We start from the raw sequence: 25,870 nt of genomic DNA on the forward strand, positions 1-25,870 counted from the left end.
TAATTTAATATATTTTATAAAATTATTCTGCAAACTATAATGATGTTTATACTTGATAAATAAATTATCTAAAACAAGATAGATTATTTCGATTTAATAGTAATTTATTTCTTTTTTCTTCTTTGTAAAAAAAATTTTTCCAGTCAAGATCGATCAGTAAATCCAAACAACTAAATTTATATATACATATGGGTTTAAAAATTTATATAAATATATTTATACAATTAAAATTCATGAGGGTTGCTGTTATAACATTATATTCATAGATTGATAGATGTTTTTTTTTTTTTTTTCCTATTTTGAAAAGCGTAGTTTAATTTTTATAGGGAATAAAATTTTTTTAGAAAAATGATTATGATCAATTTTTCTTTATTTAAAACATGTCTAAATATAGAAAACTAGAAAAAAAATTAATTTAAAAAATATTTCTTTATTGTGTTTGAAAATATTTTCAAGCACATTTTGGTCATTAAAAACCTGATGAACACAATATTCAATTCTTTAAATATAATTACTAATTAGTGTAGAAATTATTTTATTTTTAAAATACCGTATAAATATGTATACATATATAAGGCACGTGCACCTTTTGATTTTATATACAGTCTACCCTCAAATACCAGCTGGCGGAAGTATTCGACTTAAAGTTTCATCACGAAATAATATTAATATGTGTTATTTTCATTGTTAAGAATTATTATTTTTTTGTAGCTATCTGAAGATCTTTGTGATGTTTTTTTTGGAATAAACACGTGGAAGAAAAGATTCAGTAATTTTTTAAAAATAAAATTCAACTCATTTGGTTTTTAATTTTTGAGGCAACGAAGATTAGAAATTAGTATTCTATAGCATGGTGGTTTTTACATTTTATAAAAAATTTCAACCAAAATTATGACAGAGAATATTACAAATGCATATTGCTCTTTAATTTTTATCATTTATAAAATAGAATCTTATTATACTGTTACGTACCAAGTTAAATTAAACTAATGACATAACAAAAAGAATGAAAGAATGTTTAACTATAAAATTTAATAATTTAATAATTTGACAATAATAAAATTTAGTCAACTCGGTATTTAACGTATTTTTATAAAAGTTATTTTGTTATTCCTTACAGGGTAACGGGTCAGGAGGGAATGTGTATAATAGTAGATGTACCTTGATGTAAGAATATCCCAAAGACAATATTGTTATAGAGCGTGTCAATCTGGATGATCGCCTAGTTGATGGTAGTAGTTTAAGAATATCCTATCGGTAGAGAACTCTTTATTATTTTATTTAATTGAATTTGATTTTATAAAAAATGATTTGATTTAATTTATGATTTGAATAAGACAAAAGTTGTCGTAAGAGTGAAACTCCTTAAAAATTAAAATTAAAATTTCGCATAAAAATTAAAATAAAAGAAGGGATGATCCTCAGTGGAAACATCTTTTGACCAATCATAATTACTGGTTGCCATGATAGTCAGCGTTTATAATTTGCTTAGACCATTATTTATAATAATTGTTAAACTCAACGGATGTTGAATATCGGGTTGCTGAAGTAAAATTTGTAGAATAAAAATTAAAATAAAAAATAATATTGAAAAGTAAAAAATTTTAATAAAAAATGTCAATGATGCTAAAAGTAAAGAAAAATAATTATTAAAAATAAAAGAAAAAATTTATGTGCTACTCGATATTGAAATACAACTATTGAATTTAATAAATATTATTAATTTATTAATTTATTCAATTATTAAAATATGAATACCTAACAATACTGTATAAACTGTTTATAAATTTTTACCATGCAGGACTAAAATTTAGTTGCATCACAGTAATTACTGTTCAAGCAATCATTTTTAATTTTTTAATAATTTTTTTTACAGTGTACAGTTCAAAAGTAGGCTATGCAATTAATAAATAATAAATTAGAAATTTCTTTTTTAAAAGTAAAATTAATAAAGTTTGTAATATTCAATTTAAAAAAAAAACCTGAAATTTTATATCATCTCGCTAAGCTTTGAATTTAAGGCAAAATAAAATTTTTATTTTATATACTATAATGAAATTGTTGATATATTGATTCCAAAGTATTTTTAAAAATATCAATTTTTTTTTTATTTTCAAAATTCAAATAAAAATCCGGATGAATATTATTTAAAGCAGCTTGATTATGTCGGCATTTTGGTTCTCCAACCCTTTTATATTTTCACCCCCGCAGCTGACGGAGTAAACCATCTGGTTTTCGAAGCAAACAGCTGTTTTTTTTTTTTTTTTGCTCCAGATCACTTATACGCCTGCAATACCTATCAAGACCAAATTTGAAAAGGTAAAGAAAGTAAGCTAAGAAAAAAGAAGAAAAAAAAAAAAATTACTTCTCAGGAGCCATGATCGCAGCAGGATGTAGAACTCTCCCTTTATTTCACTTTTATTTATTTTTTCTTATTATAAAATTATAAAATTTAAAAAAAATTTCGAAATAATATGCATTGAACGATATGATTAATTTTTGAGATGATAAAAATAATTTAAGCAAAATATATGCTTACATTATAAGCTTGTAAAATTATAATGTAATTATTCATACAAAATGGAAATTTTTTGAGTTTAAAAGTACATGGGTTAATTAGTTTTAGTTTCACCGAACTGAGTTTGAAATCGTAATTAACTGTGGTTATAGCTTTATAATAATAATGTGAGCAAACAACTACTATAAATATATAAAATAATTTTTAAAAAATTATAATAGATCTGACGAAACCATCAATGATATACAGCATTGCCAATAAAATATTCATTTTTAATATACCAAACCTTTTTCTCGATACCTAAAAAAAATTTATATTATTACTATTTAATTTTGTATTTTCGAAAGATTGTTAAGACATTTTTTTCCTAATTTTTTTTCGAATGAATTTTACTTTTACCTAGCAATGAGATCTTTAACAGATCTGGGGTTCCCTTTTTTTTTTTTTAATTTTTTTTTTTCGAAGCAGATGCATGGCATGTGCTACAAATCGCCAGATGCCCCATTGGCGTAGAATTCTACAACGAATGAATGGATATTTCTAAAAATTACTATTATTTTTTTTTAGTTTAAAATTTTAGGACAAGATTACGTGCCGAGAAAACAAACTTCCTGTCTCTATTTTTTTTTATAGTCTAAATATTTTTAATTTAAATTCCTTTTCGTTGTAATATCTATATAATTTTTTTTTTTAATAAATAATTGAATATGTTTAAATAAAACAACATAAGTTTATTACTTCTACAGTGACTATTTATTTTTATATAAAAGTAATAATGCAATGTTTATAGGTTTATCGATTATTATTGTACATATTTACAAATTAAATTAAATTATTTTATGATAAAAAAAGAAAAAAAAAATTATTCTCCTAAGACAAATTGATTGAATCAATTTTTTTTTTTTTTCATTCTCAAGACCCTGCGATGTTTATAATATCGAGATAATCAAATAGTTGTTATTTCGAAGCGAAAAAATTTGCACTTGTTTGTTAAATTTACAAAATTTGATTAATATTTTAATTAAAAAAAAAAGTATGCAAATAAACCAAAAAAAAAAAAAAAAAAAGACAGCCAATTACTAGATAAATGTTGTTAATATGTTATAGCTGATATGAAATCAAAGAATCTTGTTCACGATCCAGCGATGAACGTCTTTTTTCTTTTTTTTTTTTTTATATTTTATTAAGTAAACTGGACGCATGTCATGTCTCTTTGAACTTGCAAATGACTTTTGAGTGCTAGAACAATTGGATGTTGTAGAGAAAGTCCTTCAACTTCTGTAAGATATTTAACAGCTTCAGCAGTACACTCATCCCAGCCAACATCCCAAGATGATGGAATTTCTTCAGGCTCATCTGTACGATAATTTTGCTCATAACGACAACGTTTATTTGATACAAAATTATTATATTCAGATATTTGATTGTCTTTAATATCATCAAGTCCAGAACAATAATAATTGTTATCAAATTTAATATCTGAATTTTGATTTTGATTATTAACTTCATGGCTTAATTCCATATTTTGATTTTCATTGTCTTGTAAATTTTGTGATGAATATTCAGTATTACAGGATGATGAATTTTTTTGTTGAGAAAGTTTTAATTCTTGGGTAAGTGATGATGCTAATTGATGCAATAGTTTTGTGTTTATTGAATTATTTAAATCATCTTCATTGTTATCATCATCTAGATCAACTCCTTCATCCTCAGATGAACTCAGTAAGTCATCATTATCATCATCATCATCAGAATTTTCTACACCCAAAAGATTTAATAATCTTTCAGCTACACCTGTAAATATTTAAATTACCAAAATCATTTCAAGTTTTAAAAAATAATAAATATCTAGTTTTTCTTTTTATTATTTTTCTTGATCTCATGGGAATCACATCACGCTATTATAATTTTTTTTTCATGGGAATAACTACTTGTTACCTGTTTTTATTCAAAGTCCTCTGTCATGAATTTTTTTTTAAATTTCGCACGAGTCTCTATCACCCTATTTTTTTCTGACTTGAAATATTTATTTATTTTTTCTTCATGACATGATAAAAACCGCTAGATGACCAATGCTTATATAATGCCATAAAGATATATACATGTAAAATAAAAACCCCTCAATAAATTGAATCGGCTAAAAATTTAAAAATGCATTTCTTGGCGTTTATATAGTGGGCACTCCCAGGGGTTTAGTATTCACGCATATGGATACAATGCTTTTTCGGTTGAGTTATAATCGTTCATGGGAACTAAAGCTATAGCCTGACCGTTTAAAAGGGATCCATATATAATCTTGTATACCAATTTTTTTTTTTTATCAGTTAAATACCATTTTACCAATTTTTTGTTAACTCATTGAGTTGGTGAATTAAAAAACAACCCAGACATTATTTGATATTCATAAATTGTTGAGTCAGGTTAGTATATTTATATTGTTATTCCAAACGCAATAAAAAAAACGTGAATGCTAAAGAAAAAAATTGCTATTATAAAGCGTATCTCTAAATTTTTTTCATCATAAACTGTTGGAAATAAAAAATGTAAAATTTAACATAAATATTATCTTCGATCTACACTTAATTTTTGGGGTAATTTAATACTATGCTCATTTATTGAATAAATTTTATATTAACTTGAAATTGAATTTAAAAATAAATGTTTATTTATTATTTTAAATAGAGGAAAAATATTTATTGTAACATTAAAATTGTATGAAATATATTTTTGTTTTAAATTTAATATTTTTACAATAATACTGCTTTTTATTTTTAACTTTGAATGAAAAAAAAATTAGAGTAGAAAAAAATACATCTGTTAATTTTGCTGGATGATACTTTTAATTTTAATTCAATAACTTTTAAGTTAAAAAAAAAAAAAAATGTTTTTGAACTTTAAATAGTTTAAAGAGCTCTGAATCGTGTTGGAAAGTTTTATAATTTTATATTCTTGATATAACAATGTTTACTATACAGTTTTTTAATTTATAAAATAATAGATAAATTATAAAAATTTAAATTAGTTTTAAAATCTCGTGAATTATTATTTTTTAAATTACATGTTTTAAAATTGGGAATGTTTTTTTTATTTTTTCAAAGCCAAGATAGTATTCCCACGTTTGTTGCAACGTCAGAATATATAAGAGGGTAAATTTTTGAACCTTTTTCACCTTAGATTCCCCTTAGAATATCGTTTTTTTTTTTTTTTTTATTTTCTGAATGTACAAAAAAGTCTTGGGACAAATACCCTTCTCATCAATAACTTGACAGTGTCCACAAGAATTTTTTTTTCCTTTTTCTTTTATTGATTTTTTGTGGGAAATAAAAATATTGAAATATAAAATTTATATATACTGATCAGTTTTTATATTTTAAAGATATATAAAAAATATATTAACCATGAATTGTTAAGGCTACATTGGAAATATCAGTCTCACGGTCAACGAGATCATCTGAGCCACTGCTATCACCTTCACAATCCATTATTGTATCCTGAAACAAAGAAAAAAATAAATTATTAATATCTCATTACATTTTTATTTCATTTTTGTATACACTCAATGAAATTATCTGATGTATTTTTAACTTTAAAATTAATTTCCTTTCAATTTAAAAATAGCTTTTCTCGATTTATAAAACTTTTATTCAATTATGAATATAAAAAATATCTCATTTAAAATAAATTAAATGAAGAAAAGTTTTGTAATTAGTTTCTATATAAAATGGACTTTTGATGTATTTTATAAATTTATACTTTTTAATTTCTATTATTATTTTATGAAATTTATATACGATTTTTAAAAACAATATTTTCATTTGACCCCATCAAGAATATTATCTTTATTATTTATTCTAAAAAAAGCTATTAAACTTTTGAATAAATAAAGAAAAAGTTATTGTATAAATTAAAAAGGGTAGCTCAAAGTAAAATTATGAAACTTTTTTTTTTTTTTCTCGTACCAGATATAGAAGTTGTAAGACAGGTGCGTTAGTATCGATGTTGTTATAAAAATATCTTTACTCGAATTTTCAGAAAGTATAATAATAATAACAACAACAATAATAATAATAATTGGTAATATTAATTTTTAACATTCATTACGAGAGACTTTTAATTTCACAGATGAATTTCAGACTGTTTTTATATATATGACTAATTAAGATCTTATATATCGGAAAAAATTCAGTAGATAAAAATCTTCCCAATCAGCAATTCAATTTAGATTGATTTAATGATTTCATTAAAAATTTGAGGCTTCATGTTGGAACTGTTGCAAATAAATTGCCTTTTTTTTCTCTTTTTATTAACTTCTTTAAGAAAATATATATAAACTTATTGGAATTGATGACTGACATAAGATAAAATTATGTAAAAAAAAATTCACCGAAAGGTAAAAGCCATAAATATATATATTTTTTTACTATTCAATTAATTAATTATTAGATTTTTTATTTTAAACTTGATTAGTATTAACTATCTAATTAATAATAAAAATAATAATGCATTAATAAATTCAAATAAAAATACTTTAATGACATTTAAAATTTTTGAAGTTTAAAAAAAAAATAAATATGATATAAAATAATAATTATCAAGTGTAATAATAAATCTTTACCTCAGACATGGCGTCTTCCATCATGTCACTTGTCTTCTCTTTTATGTGCATTCCCTCTCGCTACTTGTTAAGAGGACCAGTGGAGAACAGAATAAGAGGCAGGAAAGGGGAAAAGGGGTTGAGAAATAAAAGTAATAAAAAGGAAGCAAAACAAAGAAGAAAAAAAAAAACAGCAAGAGAGGGATTTATAATTTCTCAATTTTTATAAGAAATGCACTTTAATTAAGAGACAAAAAAATATGTCACTAATGAAGCACACAGTCCATGTATACTCTCTCTTTCTCTCTCTCACCTTATTAACTGTGAATATGTAAAAGTATACTTAATCAAGTATAAGTGTATATATATAAACATAATTATATGTATAAATAAAAAACACAAACACGATTTATAATGAGATCACGATGAGATACACTTGATTTGCCAATTGACTGATATATATCACAAATCTGTCATAATTGCTGTATAGTTATTAAAATCACTCGCGAAAAAAATTTAAAAAACCTGTAAACAGTTTAGAATTTTGATTTGAAATTAATAAAACTAATATGGTTTACTTAAATTATATGTAATTGCTTATAAAACGTAACTTATTTTAAATCATAATTTAAAAATTTTATCATTTCGAAATAAAAAATTTTAATAAATACTCCAAAATGATAAATTGAATAATAAAAATTGTCGTATTAATAAATAAATTGATTATTAAATTATTTAAATTTTAAAATATTGAATTATTAAAAATTGTTGAATTAATAAAAAATAAAAAATGACCCACCAAGTCGGTGGCTCATAGTGAACTGACCACAATTTCTGACTGCTGCATTTTGTATGATGTATATATACAACTATACAAGAGGTGAATTTTATTAAAGAATATATAAAACATATCACGAGAGAGGAGAAGGTGACGAGAGAGAAAGCACGAGCACACTGCACACACAACACTGCTATAAAGTCTGGCTAGTCTCTCTGATACTCAAGAGAATGATGATGATGATGATGATTTCGACCAGGACATGACATAGGAGAAAAAAAAAAATAACAAGCAGCTGTGACGACAGAGCTCTCACCGATTATATTTTCTTTATTCAGTATATATTTTTTGGTATTATTAATTTGTTTTTTTTTTTTTTTACAGTGGGGAGGAGAGCAAGGTGGCTCCAATTTGATGTCAAGTTATAAGGGGCCATTTTGAAGAGGGAAATTCAAACAGAAACACTGTTGAACAACTCGATGAATTTCTCAGAAATTTTCCAAAATTTCTCCGTAAATTTTATTATAAAAAAAGCTTATTTTAAAAAGGAAATCCGGAGGGATTATTTGTTAAGTAATACTGTTGATTATTTGTTGTATAAATTTTCAAAGTCAGTGATCGAAATTTATCATATACAAATAATTTCATGTCCAACACGACAGTGGTTTCCAATTTAATTGAAAAGGTTTTATTTCAACCATTTAATCAATTGATAATTGATAAACTATGCATTATACATTTTTCTAATTTGAGTACGAGTTGTTATATACTGTTAAAAATATTGGTAAACTATTTTCAAGACTTGCCATTATATTTTGTTGAGAATTACAATTCCATGTTGGTAATATTACCAGATAAATTTGTACATCTTTAAAGAGTTATTTGGGGATCATATATATAAACTACATTGACTACAATAAATTCAAAATTGTCGATATGTTTATTTCGATTTTCGATTGACCATTTAATAAATTGTTATTTGAATATACGAATAGTAAACAACAAGTGACTAAATTTTGAATTAAATTTTTTACGTTGGAGCCTTTGGCTAATCCGTTCTATATAGAATATATACGAAAAAACAACATACAGCATTATTCAAATTAATTTCTACACACTTTTTTTTTAAGATTTCGTAATTTCTAATAATTTTACCGACACCCGAGTGTAGCCGGGTATCGCCAGGTAGTAATATTACTATACAGTAATATTTTAAAATCAATATTTAGCCGCAGTTCTCGTTGATAATTGTAGTAAAATTATTTCATATGTCACAATTGTACCAGCCACTGTGAGTATGAAATTTCGTGTAATGAAAAAAAAATTCATTCCCGTTAAAACGACATTATCATTTGACACTATGTTATACAATCGCTCGGTCTGTAAATAAAAAAAAAATAATTAATATATGAAAAATACATATATACAAAATTGAATTAATAATTTAATTACCTCTTTGGTATATTTTGAACTTGGACAACGATAAATTGTAGATAAAATTGTTTTACTGTTATCATGAATCCTTGATGCTGCAAACATAACTCCAATTGTTTTAATTACAACAAAAGCAAATGCATAGAATGAATAAATTGTAACTAGTGGTACATCATTTTTTAGTCTAAATAAAAAATAAATATTATATTTATTTAATAGAAAATAAGACAAATTATTTTTAACTAATATATTAGTACATGCAAATCAATACTCACGATAGTCCAATGAATAATTCAATACATATGTAAATAAAATTATGTGCACACGATATAAGAATCAATGGAGAAATAATTTTGTCTGTTTCTTTTACTAAATTATTTAAAATTCCATAATTCACTCGGAGTACATACCAATAGTCATCATAATTACTCCAAATTTTTGATTTAATTACCAGTTTATTTAATAATTTATATCGTTCAGCAAGTCCTGTTGATATCTGAAAGTTTATTATAATTTTTTTAAAGCGTTATTGTTATTATTTATTAGTATTTGTTAATTTATATATTTAATTTGTAAATAAACACATACCAGAACTATAAAAAGATCAGTAAAATTTGAAACACAACGTGGAAAAATTGATATTATTGATTGAATTATTCCACTGAGTACGTGGATAACTATTGAAAAAAAAAAAATTCATTAAAATTTTAATAATTAATGTGAGTATTATTAAAAAGTTATATTTTTTTGGAAAAATTTATATATTTATGTACAATCTCCTGAAGTGTGATGTTTGTTTCCAATGATATCAGTCTCGAAACAGTCTTCTTTACAAGCACTCGAGGTATTTGATGATTTTTGTAACGAAATTTGAATAAAAACCCACCAAACGTGTTGAAAAATTGTGCAAATCAACATTATAATTGATATTGTATTAAATTTCCATCTAAGTGCTGGATATTTTTTATTAAAACTGAAATTAAAACAAAGTTTAAGGTAAATTTTTTTCATTTTTTTTTATTAAATTTCTTTTGGTTTTACCAGCTTAATTGCATTTCCATTATTTTCCACTGTCTTTGAAGTTTAATTAATTTTTTTGGTAACCACAAAAATATTAAAAATTCAAACAATGTTGCGCCAAAATAAATTGTAACCGATATTGCATCTGCATATTCCACTATTTTAATGTAGAAATAAAAAATTGGTTTTGTATACAAATTTAAAATTATATTTAAAATTAAAATTATATTATATTATATAATTTAAATATTAAAAAAATTTATTACTTTGTAATTTGGTATAATGATGAATATCAACTTGTTTTTTAGTTGATGAAATCATTAGAATAATGCAGTTTAATAATAAACTTGCAAGAAAAATTAAAACAATTAAACTGTATAATCTTTGAAATTTTTTGCAGCTAAATGTTTTTGTTTCTGAATATTTTTTGAATATTCTGGAAATTAAAAATACTCCAAATATTTGACTCAGTTTAAGAATTGGTTTAATTGACATATTGAAACATTCTGGATCCTTAAAAAAATATAAATTACATTAGCAATATTGTTATAAATAAAATATTAAAAAAATCAAAAAAATAATTATCGTCAAATGAATAAAAAAAATGACCTTGTTTGTTATTTACAAGCCAATGAAATTAATAAGATTCAAATTATAAAAATTAATAAATTCAAATATAAACCGAAATATTGAAAAGAATAAAGAAAACTTTAAAATTTTCTAAGAAAAGATTTGAATATTTGATACATTTATGAATAACTGTACTAATCTTTTTTATGTTTAATAATTAATTTTATTATTATATATATTCGAAATTATTGTAAATTTTGTTTATGAATATACAAACATTATTTCCAACTAAAAAAAATAAATATTATGACAATTATTGACATACTTACATCTACTATTATTTTCTTCTGATAATTTATTTTATTAAAATAATCGTGTGGCTTTAATTTTGCAAGCATCTTTTCATCATTTGACAAGAGCCAAATATTATTATTATTATAATTATCATGATCATTTTTAATTATTTTTCGAGCTTGAATTGTGTCAATTGACTCGATAATTAATGATTTTTTTGACATTATACTTTGTGATGAATCTTAATATTGAATGTAAAAAGATTTTTCAGATGGAGTCTCTTTACTTGAATATATTTTAAATGCTATTATACAATTGAGAAAAGTAGTAGCTAAAAGATGTAACGGAAGTTGAACTATTCTGATGTGCAAAATTGACTGATTTTTAGAGTACGAAAATTAATTTCTTTCCTGAATGACTATCGAAAATTCTGTCTAATCAGATAAGAGAACAATCATTTTTATCTATTGTACTAATGTAATGAACATGTCAATCAAGTTAAATATACTGGCACAATTCCCTATACTAACATTTTTTTTTTCTTTACAAATTTTTTATTCAAAAAAAAATATTACGATTCTCGAATATTTAGTTCGAATTAATAATTAATTAATATTACTTCGAAGAAATAATTTAAAAAATTGAATTACAATTTACATAAATATTCATCAGCCTAATTTTTTACATATTAATAAACTAATAATTTTTTCGTATAATATATAGTCAATCATAACTCCATTTCATCTTAATTAACAATGTCCAATGCTAAATGTAGATCAATCAGTTAATTATTGTATCTTTGTCTTATTTTTTGTCTTATTTTTTTTTTAAATATGCTTTGAATATTTCTAGATATTATGCGATAACATTTGCATATTTTTTTTTTTTTTTTCAAGGTTGATATTTTTAAAAATTTTGCAAATATTAATACTGAATGTTTAATCTTTTTATAGTCATATAAACAATTGTTGTCAAATGTTGGTAAACATAGATAAACTGGTGAGTTATTCTTTCTTTGTCTTACTTATATAATATGTATATTTTCTCAAAAATATTGTTTGAATATTTAAAGCCATAAAATACGACAGAAACGTTTATTTCCGCATTGTTTAAATTATTACTTTAGTTTTTATTGTCAATTTTTATGTAGTTTTTTTAAAAAATATTATTTTTTCCAAATCTAACGTATAGAAAATTTCATATCCACGTAAGTTTTTTACAATTTTTCAATAGTTTGCAAGCGAGTTTATGACACTGTAATCAAAGGAATTTTTTTTTGTTATCACAACACGGATACACAAAAATCAGGAAATTACAAAAATTCATAGCACCTTAAACGTATAAATAGCTGTGAATTTTATAAAAAAAAAACAATATTGCTTAGTCAGCTTTGTAACACGTCTTAATTTAGTGTCAACTTATTAATTTTTCAATAACAAACTCGTTGTCTACTCTGATCTAAACATGAAAACATGTGAGTATAAATATATACATATATAATAAATAAATAAATTTTATATGCCAGTTAAATATTTATAATTTTTTTTTTTGTGATTTTATTAGTTGTCATCATAGCATTATTTTTTGGTCTTTTCAATGACTTAATCCACGCTGCAAAATTAAAGAAGTTTGAAAAATCAGCAAATAAAATGTCTCTTGATCTTCTCAAAGTAAATATTTATCTTATAGCTATTCAAAATAAATTGCATATTAATTAAATCCAATTTTTATAACCACCAAGATATTAAATACTCATTGTGGAATTTTTTAGATTTTACTGGAAACCCAAACTGGTAATTTTATTTCTTCACCATTTAGTGTTTCTCAGTTGTTAATGATTCTTTCAACTGGATCACGACGAGGAACAAAACGCCAGTTCGAAAAAGTTTTACATATTAAACCAGCAGATACCTTCGAACATGGCAGCCTTGATTTCACATCGGTGAGAATTATTATTTAAAAATAAAATTAAAAAAAAATACGATAGATAACAAATTTTCTTTTATATATATTTATTTATAGAAGTGGGATAAAAACATTTTAAGTATGGCAAATAAAATATACATAAATGATCTCTATTCAATACGTAAAAAATTTATTATTAATACTGTTGAAATTTTAAATAACAAAAATGCAACAGAAATATTAGAATTCTTGAGTTTTAAAAATGTTAGTTCTTCAGCAAAAGTTATGAATGAATGGGTTGAAAAACAAACAAATAATAAAATCAAAGATTTTCTTCAACCTGGTGAGTTTGTGGTTTTTATATTTTTTTTCTTCCAACAATGATTTGTGGTGAACAAATTTTTTTGTAGATTTTTTTAGTTTCAATTACTTAAAAATTTAAAGGAAGAAAATTAAAAAAAATATTTAAACTAGAAATTATAATTATCATGTGATATATTGTTTATTTTTTGCAGATGACATTGATAAGAATTCTTATCTTATTCTCATCAACGCAATATATTTCAAAGGAATGTGGAAACATAGTTTCGATGAAAAAGAAACATTCGACAGAAAGTTTTATGTTGATAAAAATACTCAAAAGAACGTTCCAACTATGAGAATAACTGATGAAATATTTTATAAAACCCATGAAGGACTTGGTGCTCAAATTATTCGGCTTCCTTATAAGGTAAAATTGAAATTATCATCAAAAATAATAATTCAATACTAGAATTTTATTCTAATTGTCAAATATATATAGGTAGCAGATGACTATGATCCAATGAGTATGATTATTATTTTACCCAATGAGGGTCAAACATTGTCCGATATTAAAAAAAAATTGAATACTGTTACATTTGAGTCTTTATATCCAAATAATACATCAAAAATTACGTTATTTTTACCAAAATTTATGATTACAACGAAATTATCACTCAATGAGCACTTGCAAGAAGTATGTATATCCATTATTTTTTTCTCTACTCAGTTACTTTTCTAACTGTTTTTTTATTTCATGTTAAATTTACTTTATTCTTTTATTATAAATAAATTATTTTTCGTAAAGATGGGAATCAAAGATGCATTTACATTCAATGCCAATTTCAGTGGAATCACTAAGCGAAATAAAATTTCTATCAGTAAAGTTATACAACAAGCATTCATCGAAATAAATGAAGATGGCACTGAAGCTACTGCTGTCACAGGTAATTTTACATGAGCAATATTACTATTTTTTTTTTTTTGTTACGATTAATTTAATAAATTTGATAAATTTTTTACAGAAATAGATGCTATACTCTTAATGTCGGGGGGTCCACCTCCTTCTCTTCGAATAGCTATAAATCGTCCGTTTCTTTTTCTTTTGGCAACCAAACGTGTTATTCTTTTTACAGGATATGTCAACGACCCAACTTTAAAATAAAAATTTGCGCTTAAATCATTATTTTGTTTTTTTTTAATTATCAAAGATGTTTCTGATAATAAATTATAAATTTTAAACAATGTAATATTAATTGAAAGTAAATAAATCAGTTTAAAAATAATAAAAATCTTTTAAATGTAACTATGTAGTTCAATCTTTTTTTGTATAAAAAGAACGAAAACAAAAAATATCTAATTATTTATATTTTACAGATATCAACTAATTATTAAATTGAAAAACATTATCGTTAAACAATTATTTTTTTTTATTAAACAATTTTCAAAATTTCAACTCACCATACTGTGAATCATAAAAAAGAAATAAAAAATTAAAAGAAAATAAAAAAAAATAATGAGATCAACAACCTTTTTAAGATGATAAATCGAGAATATATTTTAAACCGGTTTTTCCATCTAATTGCAAGGTTTTGATCACAGCCTCTTGATATTCAACTAGAGGAATAATTTTATACGATGGAACTTGAAGCTGCTTTGATGAAAATAATTGAGCAAGATCATTTAACATATTTGTTTTTTCTTGAGATATTCCATTAGTTTTTGCCCAAGCAGTCATCCAAAATCCTTTGATTGCTATATTCTAATTTAAAAATAATAATAAATATATAAGCTCATTATTATTCACTCAATTAATAATAAAAATAAATTTCTTTAAAATACCTTAAAAATTAAAGCAGCAGTTGGAACACTAAATGGTTCTCTTGACATTCCTCCATAAGTAACCATCGTTCCACTGTGTCCCAAATGACGAAGAACTTCAAGAGCATTTTGACCACCAATACAATTAAAAGCTAATTTAGGTGCTGGTAATTGTTTAGATTTAAAAAGTGTTGTTGTTCTGAGTTCAGCTTCAGTCAGTACTTCTGTTGCTCCTAGTTTTTTTAAATAATCTTTTAAATTTAATATATCTGGACGATCTCGTACTATATTAACACTTTTATAATTCCATGCTTTACAAAGTTGAATAACAAATTGTCCAACAGCTGAATTTCCACCATTTTGAATGACAGTATCTCCAGGTTGAAGATTTGTAAAATCTTTGAGCATTCTATATGCAGTACAAGGATTAACATTCAACATACAAGCTTCAATTGTTTCAAGTGTTTTTGGTATCTGTAAATAAACAAAAAATTAAATTACAAATACTAAATTAATTTTTTTCTTTTATCTTTATCAAAGTTCTGAAATAAATACAAGTATAGTTACCTTGATTAAACTATTTGGTAAGTAATTTGCTTGAGATCTCCATGTGCCAGTATGATTATCATTTGGTACAACTTTATCGCCAACATTAAAACCTTTGACACTGGCTCCAACATCAATTATTTCTCCAACTCCCTCATTACCTGGTACAGCGGGTAATGCTGGTTTACTAGGATATTTTCCTTGTATAGTATTGATGTCTGCTGGATTTACAGGTGCCAAAAGCCATCTGACAGTAACCTGATCACTTGCAGGCTTTACATCAGGTACTTCTATCAATTTTAATACATCAGCAGGCTCACCATAATCATTGTATAATAATGATTTTGAACTTTGACTAGCTGATAAGCTTATACTACGTATCACTGACATTTTTGGTAACAAATTTGAACGTGAAATGTTGAAAATTGATTTGCTGATATATGACACCATTTTTCTAAATAAAAAAAATTTCGAAATATTTAATTAATATGTTGTATTATTATCTGAATCAAGTAGGTAAATTATTTCGACTAATTGTCTCATCCTTATATTAATTTTGAAACTCATATTTTTTTATTGCAATAATAAACAAAATAACATTGGTTTTAGATAAAAAAAATTTACATACCTAGTAATTTAATTTGATCTTTTTTTATCTCTAGAAAAATATTTATTTTTTGGTTAATCCTTTGAGTCTTTATTAGACACAATTTTTTGTATTTATTATTATTTTTACAAAATAAATAAAACTTGAAAATATATTGACATTTGACAAGTATATATAATGTGAGGTTAGAAATTATTATTTATTAAGGCTCTTAGTTTATTTACAAATTACAAGCCGTAGTTTGATTTTCGACAAGGGTATTATACAGTATCATACGTATGATACCCCAAAAATCATCGAATTATCCATCACTGGTGTCATATCTGGTCATATCTGTGAAATGACAGGTAAAAAATTTTTCATGACTGATTTATAGTCACTAGCGGCAGAATGACTTTTTGAAACATCAAATTATTGTATTAAGCTTAATTGAATTATTTATTTTTCGATATTAAATATTCAACAATAAAAAAATCAATGTGCATTATTTCTCTTCAAGTCAACTTTTACACATGTAAGTAATTAAGAAAAAAAAAAATGTTTACCCACTTGAAACATATATGCAAAACATCTAATTTTTTTTCTATTTTTTTACTCTTTATTTTCAAGTTTTTATAAAAACAAATAAGTATTATTAAATATTTAAATAATTCATGAAATAAAACTAGCATAATGACAATTTTATTAATGATTATTTTAAGATTTTATCAACAATTATTTAACTGATAATAAAAATGAGGCTTTGTGGTTAAAATAATAGCATGTCATTGCTATTTACATTAGCCTTGCAAGTTGCAATGATTATCTAAATGATTAATATCTGTTATGCCAATTATATTACGCAATAATAAATCCATATACTTTTTAATAAAAAATAATTGTTATTTGTATATTAATAAATTAAATTATGATTTTTTGATTTCAGATAAATTTTAGTAAAATTATATTATTTAAAATAATAAAAATACCTGAATAATACTGTATAATAGTAAAATTAAAAAATGGAAAATATAACAACAAATTATTGTCCACCAAATGTTACTTTTGGACAAATATGGGTGGCCAATGGAATATCAAAATGTTTTACAGATACAGTCACAATTTCAGTATTGACAATTTATTTATTTATTTTTGGAACAGCACAGTTATGGGTTTATAAAAAATATGGTACTTCAGTTGATCATAATTCAATAGCTAAAAGTAAATTATACAATCTTCAAAAAATATTACTTTACCTTGTACCTTTGCTTAGTTTAATAAGAATAATACTTCAAGCAACAATTCTTAATGAAAAAAAAATATTTGGCTATATGGTAAGTTGATAAATAAATTAATTTCAACACTTGTTATTTAATTTATAATAAATTAAATAAATTTTTTAAATTTTACAGATTTTAAATACGTTATTGACACTGATTGTTTATCCATATTCTGTTCACATTTTAAGAATTGAAAGACATAAACGATTGCCAAGTGTTCCACCACATGGTCATGGTCTTGTTTTACTGGGTTTTTGGACACTAGCTTTTATCGGTGAAAATTTTCCTTTTATGAACATTGGAAAATCAGAATGGTGGTTTTATTTAAACACGTAATTAGCCATTATTATTTTACATGCATATATATTCTTGTATCTATTTTTACCACTTGATTATAAATAAAATTGTTTCTTTTTTTTCATTCGGATTGATGTAGGCCTAGCGATCAAATAGAGATGGCTCTGTTTGTTTTAAGATATCTCAGTAATCTCATGATATTTGCATTGGGCTTGCGAGCACCTGGTATCATTGATAATTCAGAACAAAATTACAGTTCACTTAATGAAGACATGCATCCAGGATTAAGTTTTTATCGAAATGTAAGTAAATCTATTGATTTGTTTTTATAATAAATTGTATGTTTTTATCTTTTGTTTTTTCTTTTGTACAGCGTCCTGATGATAACTCATCAACATGGAAAAATGCATGGTACAAAATAAAAATATTAGCACCATTTCTTTGGCCAAAAAAATCAATACTTCTTCAATTGAGAGTTATATGTTGTTTTGGTCTACTTGCTGCTGGACGAGCTATAAATCTTTATGTTCCAATTTATAATAAAAAAATTGTTGACAGTGTAACAGATACTCCAATTGAATTTAGATGGGATTTGGTATTAATTTATGTGGCATTTAAATTTCTTCAAGGTGGTGGAACTGGTGGTATGGGTGTATTAAATAATTTAAGATCATTTTTATGGATACGAATACAACAATATACAACTTGTGAAGTTGAAGTTGAATTATTTCGTCATCTTCATAGTTTAAGTTTACGATGGCATCTAGGAAGAAAAACTGGTGAAGTATTACGAATAATGGATAGAGGAACTGACTCAATTAATAATCTTCTAAATTATATACTATTTTCAATAATACCAACAATTGTTGATATTATTATTGCAATTATATTTTTTGTAAGTGCATTTAACAAATGGTTTGGTTTAATTGTATTTTCAACAATGGCATTGTATATTATTGTAACTATACTTGTTACTGAATGGAGAACAAAATTTCAAAGACGTATGAATCTTGCTGATAATGCAAGAAATGCCAAAAGTGTTGATAGTTTATTAAATTTTGAAACTGTCAAATATTATGGAGCTGAAAAATATGAAGTTGATGGTTACAGAGATGCTATTAATACTTTTCAAATTGAAGAATGGAAATGTTTAATTACACTTAATATATTAAATACAATGCAAAATGTTATTATTTCTGGTGGACTTTTGGCTGGTTCATTGCTTTGTCTTCATACAATTGTCATTGAAAAAACTCTTACAATCGGAGACTATGTAAGAATTATTATACATTATTTTTAAGTCTAGTATAAAAGATATTTATTTATATTTTTTCTTTTTATTTTTTAGGTTTTATTTGCCAGTTACATAATTCAATTGTATGTACCACTCAATTGGTTTGGTACATATTACAGAGCTATACAAAAAAATTTTGTCGATATGGAAAATATGTTTGAATTGTTGAGAGAAAATCAAGAAATAATTGATGCACCAGGAGCTAGTATATTGAATGTCAAACGAGGACAAGTTGAATTTAATAATGTATCATTTGGCTATACTCAGGATAAAATAATATTAAAAAATATAAGTTTTGTTGCACCAGCTGGTAAAACAATAGCTTTTGTTGGTCAATCTGGTGCTGGAAAATCAACAATAATGAGATTATTATTTAGATTTTATGATGTTGAACAAGGTTCAATTTTAATTGATGATCAAAATGTTAAAACAGTTAAACAAGAAACATTAAGAAGTGCCATAGGAGTTGTACCACAAGATACAGTTTTATTTAATAATACAATTAAATATAATATTCAATATGGTAGAATTGATGCACCAGAAGCTGATGTTATTGCAGCAGCAAAAGCAGCTGATATACATGATAGAATATTAACATTTCCTGAAAGTTATGAGACACAAGTTGGTGAACGTGGTTTACGTTTAAGTGGTGGTGAAAAACAACGTGTTGCTATTGCTAGAACAATGTTAAAAGCACCAAAAATTGTACTACTTGATGAGGCTACAAGTGCACTTGATACACAAACTGAAAGAAATATACAATCAGCATTAAATCGTATTTGTAATAATCGTACGACAATTATTATTGCACATAGATTATCAACAATTATTCATGCTGATGAAATACTTGTATTAAAAGAAGGAGAAATTGTTGAACGAGGAAAACATGAAGAGCTCATTTCAATTGAAGGTGTTTATCATTCTATGTGGCAAGCACAATTGCAAAAAGATCCTGAACTCAGTGAAGATGATTCCAGTGATAAAAATAATGTTAATGTAGTTGTAAAAAGTGGAAAGTCATACGGCCATCCTTAGTAGAAAAATTATATCTTTTTTTTTTTTTTTTTTTTACTAGAACATTTAAAATTTAAAAAAAAAAAAAAAAAAAAAGACTGACAATAATAAATTTTTAAATGAAGTTAGGTGATGGTGAGAAAATTTATTAAATTAACAATTTTAATTAATTCAAACATTGTATATAAATTTGTTGATTAATTTATCTTTCAAATAAAAGGAAAAATTTTTATAAAACTTAATTTATGCATCATTTAAAATATTGTCAAATTTATCAGTTAAAAATTGCTGTGATATGAGCCATTCTTCATTGTGAATTATATGATTTTCCATTATTCCTGTTGTCTTCTTGGTTCTTTACGACGAGATGGTGCCACTGGAGCTGAAGCATAATCATCTTGTTGTTGTTGCTGAGCTCTTGCAGCTGGCTGATAATATTTCAAATTGACTTGTAATCCTATTTTAATAATACAAGAAATGATTAATTAATTAATTTATTATTAAAACATCGTTAATAAAAATAAAATTAACTAACCAGAAGGATCCTGGGCCTCAATTTCCTCCATAAGTATTTTGAGTTTGTACACTATCATCACCATTTGTGGGTACATCTTGTATACTAAAGTCAACAGTATCTAATTAAGCTAATTGACAAATAAAAATTAAAGTAAATAAATAATTATTTGTAAAAAATACTTGCAACAATATGCATATCTACCATTGTTATTATATCAGCTTATGATAATTATTATATGCTGATTTTTATGATTATTTTATTATTGTTTCTTGAAGGAAATTTTAAACATTATGTACAATCAGGAAAACAATGAATCTATCAGCTGTTGGTGAAGTTGTTGGCTCATATACAATTTACAAAGTGGATCATTTAAAATTTACATGTATACTATATAATATATATAATATTATGATCAAACTGTTTCCTGATTCAAACTGTTGTAAAGTGAAATTCAATAAAATCATAGACATCAACGATAATAACAAAACTCCTCATTTATCTATATATTTTTTTTCTTTTTCAATTAGGAAAACAATTAGAGAAATTAGAGAAGTTTGAATTGTTTATACATCATTAAAAATATTGTCAAATTTATCAGATGAAAATTGCTGTGATATTAGCCATTCTTCATCGTGAATTATATGATTTTCCATTATTGTTGGAAATAAAATTGATGCTAAACTCATTGCTGCAAAAATTGTCCAAAAAGTTATCTGAAATAAAAAATTGTATAAAAATTAATAATACTTTTTTTTTTTTTTTTTCATATAAAAAATGGATTACTTTGGCTTTACTTTTATTCCCTGTGAAAAATTCATTTAAGAAAATTATTCATTTATAAAATTTGTCAAATATTGTTTTACTTCGATTTTAATTTTTCTTTATGGTTGTTTGAATGTCAAAACATAATAAATAAAAGTGTTGAATTGGTTGGAAGACTTTGTTTATTTTCTCGTTGCTATGCTCTTGTCAAATAGTAAATAATGTTTATAATTAAATTACTTATTAATTATTTTATTCAAGCCAGCTAAAATTACATTGGATATTGCCAATTCAAAATGCTTGGTGATAAAAATATGGAAGACTAAAAATTGACACATGATCAAAACCACATTGCATCTATACTTGAAAAATATTTCATTAAAAAATAAGATATATATTAACAAATAAACATAAACAATATATTATCCTAAAACCAGCTGAAATTTATCTCGACATCAAAAAGATTATAATAGTCTCTAAGTCTTCTTGCTTGACAATATTATATCATATGCAATTAATTGTACAATCTATATATTTTTGATAATAGTCGAATATTTTCTTGGCGAAAATATATTTCTCTAGATTTTTCTTCTTGAAACACTTTCAAACAAATTGATCAAAGAAATTTGATAAATTTTTTAAATAAAATTGGGTTTTTATATAAAAAAAAAAAAAAAAGATTGAAAGCCTTTGGTATTTTTAAATGAATGAACTTGATAATTCATCATTTTATTTTTTTATTCAACATAATACTTGGTTTTTGACTGGCCTGCCTGGCTACGGCGGTCTGCGTATTAACTCATGTTTAATTTCTGCGCACATGGTCCCCCCATCGGAACCAATCAGAACGCACCCCAGGTTAATAATAATAATAATAACAAAAACAACAATTATAAACAAACGTAAGTAAACAAAAAAATTTTTATTGATGATTTAAAAATCAATCATAATTATTAATAAAAAATTAATTTGAAAAAAAAAACAGATACGAAATACGGATGAATTGGGATCCCGATATCGATATAAATAAATTATCGTCAAATAAAGTAAAAAAGATGGATATCTGTATAGATATCTATTTAGATCTGTACGGATTTAAGTAAATCTATACAGATCTACAGATATCTATCTTTTTTACTATATACTTTGGTCACTACCGTCAGATCTAGGCATCTTCCCCGTGATTTCTTTAGATCACGCCTTGAGATGAATCTAACCAGATCTGGCCATATATAGATCTAACCAGATACAGACTATTATTTCCCGGGTATTTATGAAATGTAAAAGTGGTAATTATATAACAAATTCAGTTGCATGTCAGGCAATTGTATCACTAGTCAACAATGGATTATTGACAATACCACAAACATTATCAAAATTTGTTGTATATAGCTCAGAAAAAATATTGTGTAAAATTACTCAAAAATATCAAAATTATGCAAGTAGTGTATTATCACAAATATTTTATAAATTATTAAATACAAAACAAGTTGATGATACAGATGAGTTGTTATTTATGATTCCAGAAATGGTTGTCAGTAAAGAAAATGTACCAATTGTCATATTCATACATTGGAACCGTTTATTGCAGGTGGTGAACTACTAAAGTATCTTGCCATTGAATATATTTAAGATTAAACCAGATAATTTTACCAGATAAAAAGCCATCAAAATTATTTACAATCAAAAATTATTATGGGATGATATAACAAATGATAAATTAAACAAATCAATTATTGTACGTAATTTCCAATTTATTTAAAATTAAATGTATACATTTTTAATCTTAAACTATAAATTATATCTCTATTGATATTGTATTATTTTTTTTTTTAGTGTACATAAATGTTTTCTTGAATGTATGAAAGACATACAATCTGAATTGAAACATGAAAAATCAAATGTTCTTTGGTGTTGGGATTTAATGTGTCAAATACAAGCAACAATTCACAATACATCTGACAAAAAATCAATTGAATCAGCTAAATTTTTATCTGATTCATTATCTGTAACAATCATTTTTTTTTTTTTAAAGCCTTGAAATTAGATGAAAAACCCAAAAAATAATAAATTTGCACTTACGCCCTTCTTCCTTTAAAATTGACGTTTTTGGCACTTACGCCCTTTATCCTTTAATGCGACGATATATATTAATATTGTTATTTTTTTTTTTTCTCTTTTAATGAAATTTGTATTTAAACAATAATTACCATGATACAGCAGCAATAATTATGATGGTAAAAAAGATTCGCAAAGAGTGTGCACCGTGACCATTGGTGACCAGTGCTCGTTATTATATTCGGCCATATAATGAACAATGATGGATTCTTTAGAAAAATTATGGGATGGGTTCAGGGTTGTAACTTGTAAGTAAATAATTGTCAATTTTTATTTTTTTTAAATTAGGTATATTATTACGTAGGCGAAGCCTATAGTATTAAATTCATACACGTTTTTTTTAAAATGATCATATCTTGTAAAGTAATAAAGGTAGAAGGATCGTATTAGGACCAAATTATTCGTCTATGAAAATACTAAAACCAGGGACTTACTAAAAGTAATTTTAATTGTTAGTTAATTTATTATTAACAAAAAACGATCACCGTGTAATTTTCAAAGTCAAATAATAAGAAAACTAAGAACAAATCATGGATGCGATTTTTTGCCAGGATATTAAGAATGACGGAATTTATAATAATCGAGTTGAAAATTGTTTTTAATGTCGTTGGAAGATTGTTAATAAACAAAAAAACAAAATTGCTGTTTTTTTATGTTTTGCATAACTCTTTAAAATTTTAACTTACAAGCTTTGTTTATAGCTCAAATTAATTGTCTTTTCAATACCGAGAGCCACCCTTTCTTGATAAAATTTGCTCTGATCATTCGTTAATTAGATATCAGCAATTGTTTATAACAATCACTATCAGCCTTTATGTTACAGTCGAAAAATAGTAACGAAGGAGTGATTTTAGCGATTTTTATCAAGAAAGGATGGCTCTCAGGAATTTAATATCAAATTTTTTGAGCTTAATAAAACTTTTTTATGTTAATTTGTTCAAAAGTTATCCGAAATATAAACAATTACCGATTTTTATTTTGAACATTTTTTCTTCAAAAAAGAGTTTAAAGCGCATGCGTAAAACTTTCTTTGCTGTGGTTACAATTTGCTTGATCGATAAAATAGTTATTTATATTACCATGTTATTAAAAAGAAAAAAAAAAACTACCATGGACAAATTTTTATAAATAAAAGTAATAAACAAAATGGTTCTAAAAAAGATTTATTCAGTTAAAAAAAAAGTAAATTGAACGATTTATTTTTTTATATTTGTATTGATTTCTTTTTTGAACGAATCTAATAAAATTATTAATTACAAGTGGTATAACCTCAAATTTTTTTCATCTGTATTTTGATTTATGTACATAATTTGACAGGTGAAAAACAGCGCGAAAAAAACAAAAAATATTTAATCATATAATTTAAAATTATTAATAAAAAAAAAAACTAAAATGAATTTGGAATAATCAAGAGGAACCACACGGGCTTTCGCCGGAGTTTTGAAAATTTTCAATTTTCAATAGAACGAATCCGTTACTAAAAATTTTTTATTATTATTACTATTATTATTGATATTACTATATTATTATTTTAGAATTAACGTTGTTATCATCACTGATACTTTTAACAATAATTATCAACAATAATTCTAAAAAAAGAGAAAAATTATAATTTACATTTTTTAAAATTAATTCAATATTTTAATAAAAATATATTGAAATTATATGAATAACTTAACAACTATGTATAAATACTAAATCCTAAATGACTAATTTCTTTTACTTTATTCTAACTTTTACCAAATCTCTGGGTCAAGATACAACCAGTTAGATTTAATTTTCAACGTTGAAGCTATAGCATCATTTTCAAAGAATATATGCAAAGCAATATTATTAATACGTTTTTTAGTTATTTCATCAGCACCAGTAACCGTGTTAATATTGTAATGTAAGAGCGAAGGAGACGAAGAGTATCAAGATTTGAACATTCTTTCATACACTGAATTGTACTGAATTATACCAGCATCAGTGATGTTTTTACAATATTCACACCCAAGTTTCTTTAATACTTTTAATTTACTGATAAAATTGTCTGTAACACCATCCATATTCCTGACACTCATTTCTTCTAATATTTCCAAGCTGATTATAGACTTGAGAACTGCTTCAGTAATATTGATGCATAATTGACACTTCTGAATATTCAAGATATTGCAATTTTGACAACTCATCGAGGATGACTGCAGGAAAAACTGGCTCAATATTATTATCATCAATATCAT

At 24.4% G+C, this 25,870-nt stretch overlaps 5 protein-coding genes and 1 long non-coding RNA gene across 9 annotated transcripts; 2 read left to right on the forward strand and 4 right to left on the reverse strand.

Moving 5' to 3' along the window:
- Nucleotides 1–3,438: 3,438 nt before the first annotated feature.
- Nucleotides 3,439–8,198, reverse strand: LOC122848163 (protein PFC0760c-like). Of its 3 annotated transcripts, XM_044146062.1 has the most exons (5): nt 7,912–8,198; nt 7,517–7,637; nt 7,134–7,433; nt 5,916–6,009; nt 3,439–4,312 (listed from the first exon to the last, which is right to left on the reverse strand). In XM_044146062.1, the coding sequence occupies exons 3-5, from the start codon at nt 7,182–7,184 to the stop codon at nt 3,702–3,704; spliced, it is 756 nt and encodes a 251-aa protein (XP_044001997.1). In that variant the 5' UTR covers nt 7,185–7,433; nt 7,517–7,637; nt 7,912–8,198; the 3' UTR covers nt 3,439–3,701. The 3 variants fall into 3 exon arrangements, with proteins under 3 accessions (XP_044001997.1, XP_044001987.1, XP_044001980.1); XM_044146052.1 differs by lacking the exon at nt 7,517–7,637 and having other exon boundaries at nt 7,939–8,194; XM_044146045.1 differs by having other exon boundaries at nt 7,134–7,637; nt 7,939–8,194.
- Nucleotides 8,199–9,076: 878 nt separating this feature from the next.
- LOC122850714 (gustatory receptor for sugar taste 64f-like) lies at nt 9,077–10,385 on the reverse strand. The gene is made up of 6 exons (XM_044149860.1): nt 10,366–10,385; nt 10,098–10,297; nt 9,913–10,001; nt 9,600–9,820; nt 9,343–9,508; nt 9,077–9,270 (listed from the first exon to the last, which is right to left on the reverse strand). Exons 1-6 carry the CDS (start codon nt 10,383–10,385, stop codon nt 9,109–9,111), a joined length of 858 nt encoding a protein of 285 aa, XP_044005795.1. The 3' UTR covers nt 9,077–9,108.
- A 2,862-nt stretch (nt 10,386–13,247) lies between these two features.
- LOC122848318 (antichymotrypsin-2-like) lies at nt 13,248–14,641 on the forward strand. Its single transcript, XM_044146309.1, has 5 exons — nt 13,248–13,456; nt 13,629–13,843; nt 13,916–14,110; nt 14,222–14,360; nt 14,439–14,641. Exons 1-5 carry the CDS (start codon nt 13,255–13,257, stop codon nt 14,576–14,578), a joined length of 891 nt encoding a protein of 296 aa, XP_044002244.1. The 5' UTR covers nt 13,248–13,254; the 3' UTR covers nt 14,579–14,641.
- Nucleotides 14,642–14,822: 181 nt separating this feature from the next.
- On the reverse strand, nt 14,823–17,734 carry LOC122848304 (enoyl-[acyl-carrier-protein] reductase, mitochondrial). Of its 2 annotated transcripts, none has more exons than XM_044146296.1 (4): nt 17,623–17,734; nt 15,802–16,234; nt 15,256–15,708; nt 14,823–15,175 (listed from the first exon to the last, which is right to left on the reverse strand). In XM_044146296.1, the coding sequence occupies exons 2-4, from the start codon at nt 16,228–16,230 to the stop codon at nt 14,948–14,950; spliced, it is 1,110 nt and encodes a 369-aa protein (XP_044002231.1). In that variant the 5' UTR covers nt 16,231–16,234; nt 17,623–17,734; the 3' UTR covers nt 14,823–14,947. The 2 variants fall into 2 exon arrangements, with proteins under 2 accessions (XP_044002231.1, XP_044002223.1); XM_044146288.1 differs by lacking the exon at nt 17,623–17,734 and adding an exon at nt 16,409–16,563.
- On the forward strand, nt 16,707–20,488 carry LOC122848228 (ATP-binding cassette sub-family B member 6). The gene is made up of 6 exons (XM_044146156.1): nt 16,707–16,901; nt 17,313–17,700; nt 17,779–17,978; nt 18,083–18,245; nt 18,317–19,216; nt 19,292–20,488. Exons 2-6 carry the CDS (start codon nt 17,389–17,391, stop codon nt 20,270–20,272), a joined length of 2,556 nt encoding a protein of 851 aa, XP_044002091.1. The 5' UTR covers nt 16,707–16,901; nt 17,313–17,388; the 3' UTR covers nt 20,273–20,488.
- Nucleotides 20,489–20,591: 103 nt separating this feature from the next.
- On the reverse strand, nt 20,592–21,661 carry LOC122848356. Its single transcript, XR_006373451.1, has 3 exons — nt 21,552–21,661; nt 20,787–21,481; nt 20,592–20,708 (listed from the first exon to the last, which is right to left on the reverse strand). It is a non-coding gene; the product is annotated as an uncharacterized LOC122848356 (long non-coding RNA).
- Between the last annotated feature and the right edge of the window lie 4,209 nt (nt 21,662–25,870).

The sequence above is a fragment of the Aphidius gifuensis genome, linkage group LG1 (assembly GCF_014905175.1).
Source record: "Aphidius gifuensis isolate YNYX2018 linkage group LG1, ASM1490517v1, whole genome shotgun sequence".
In the NCBI taxonomy this organism is placed as follows: domain Eukaryota; kingdom Metazoa; phylum Arthropoda; class Insecta; order Hymenoptera; family Braconidae; genus Aphidius; species Aphidius gifuensis.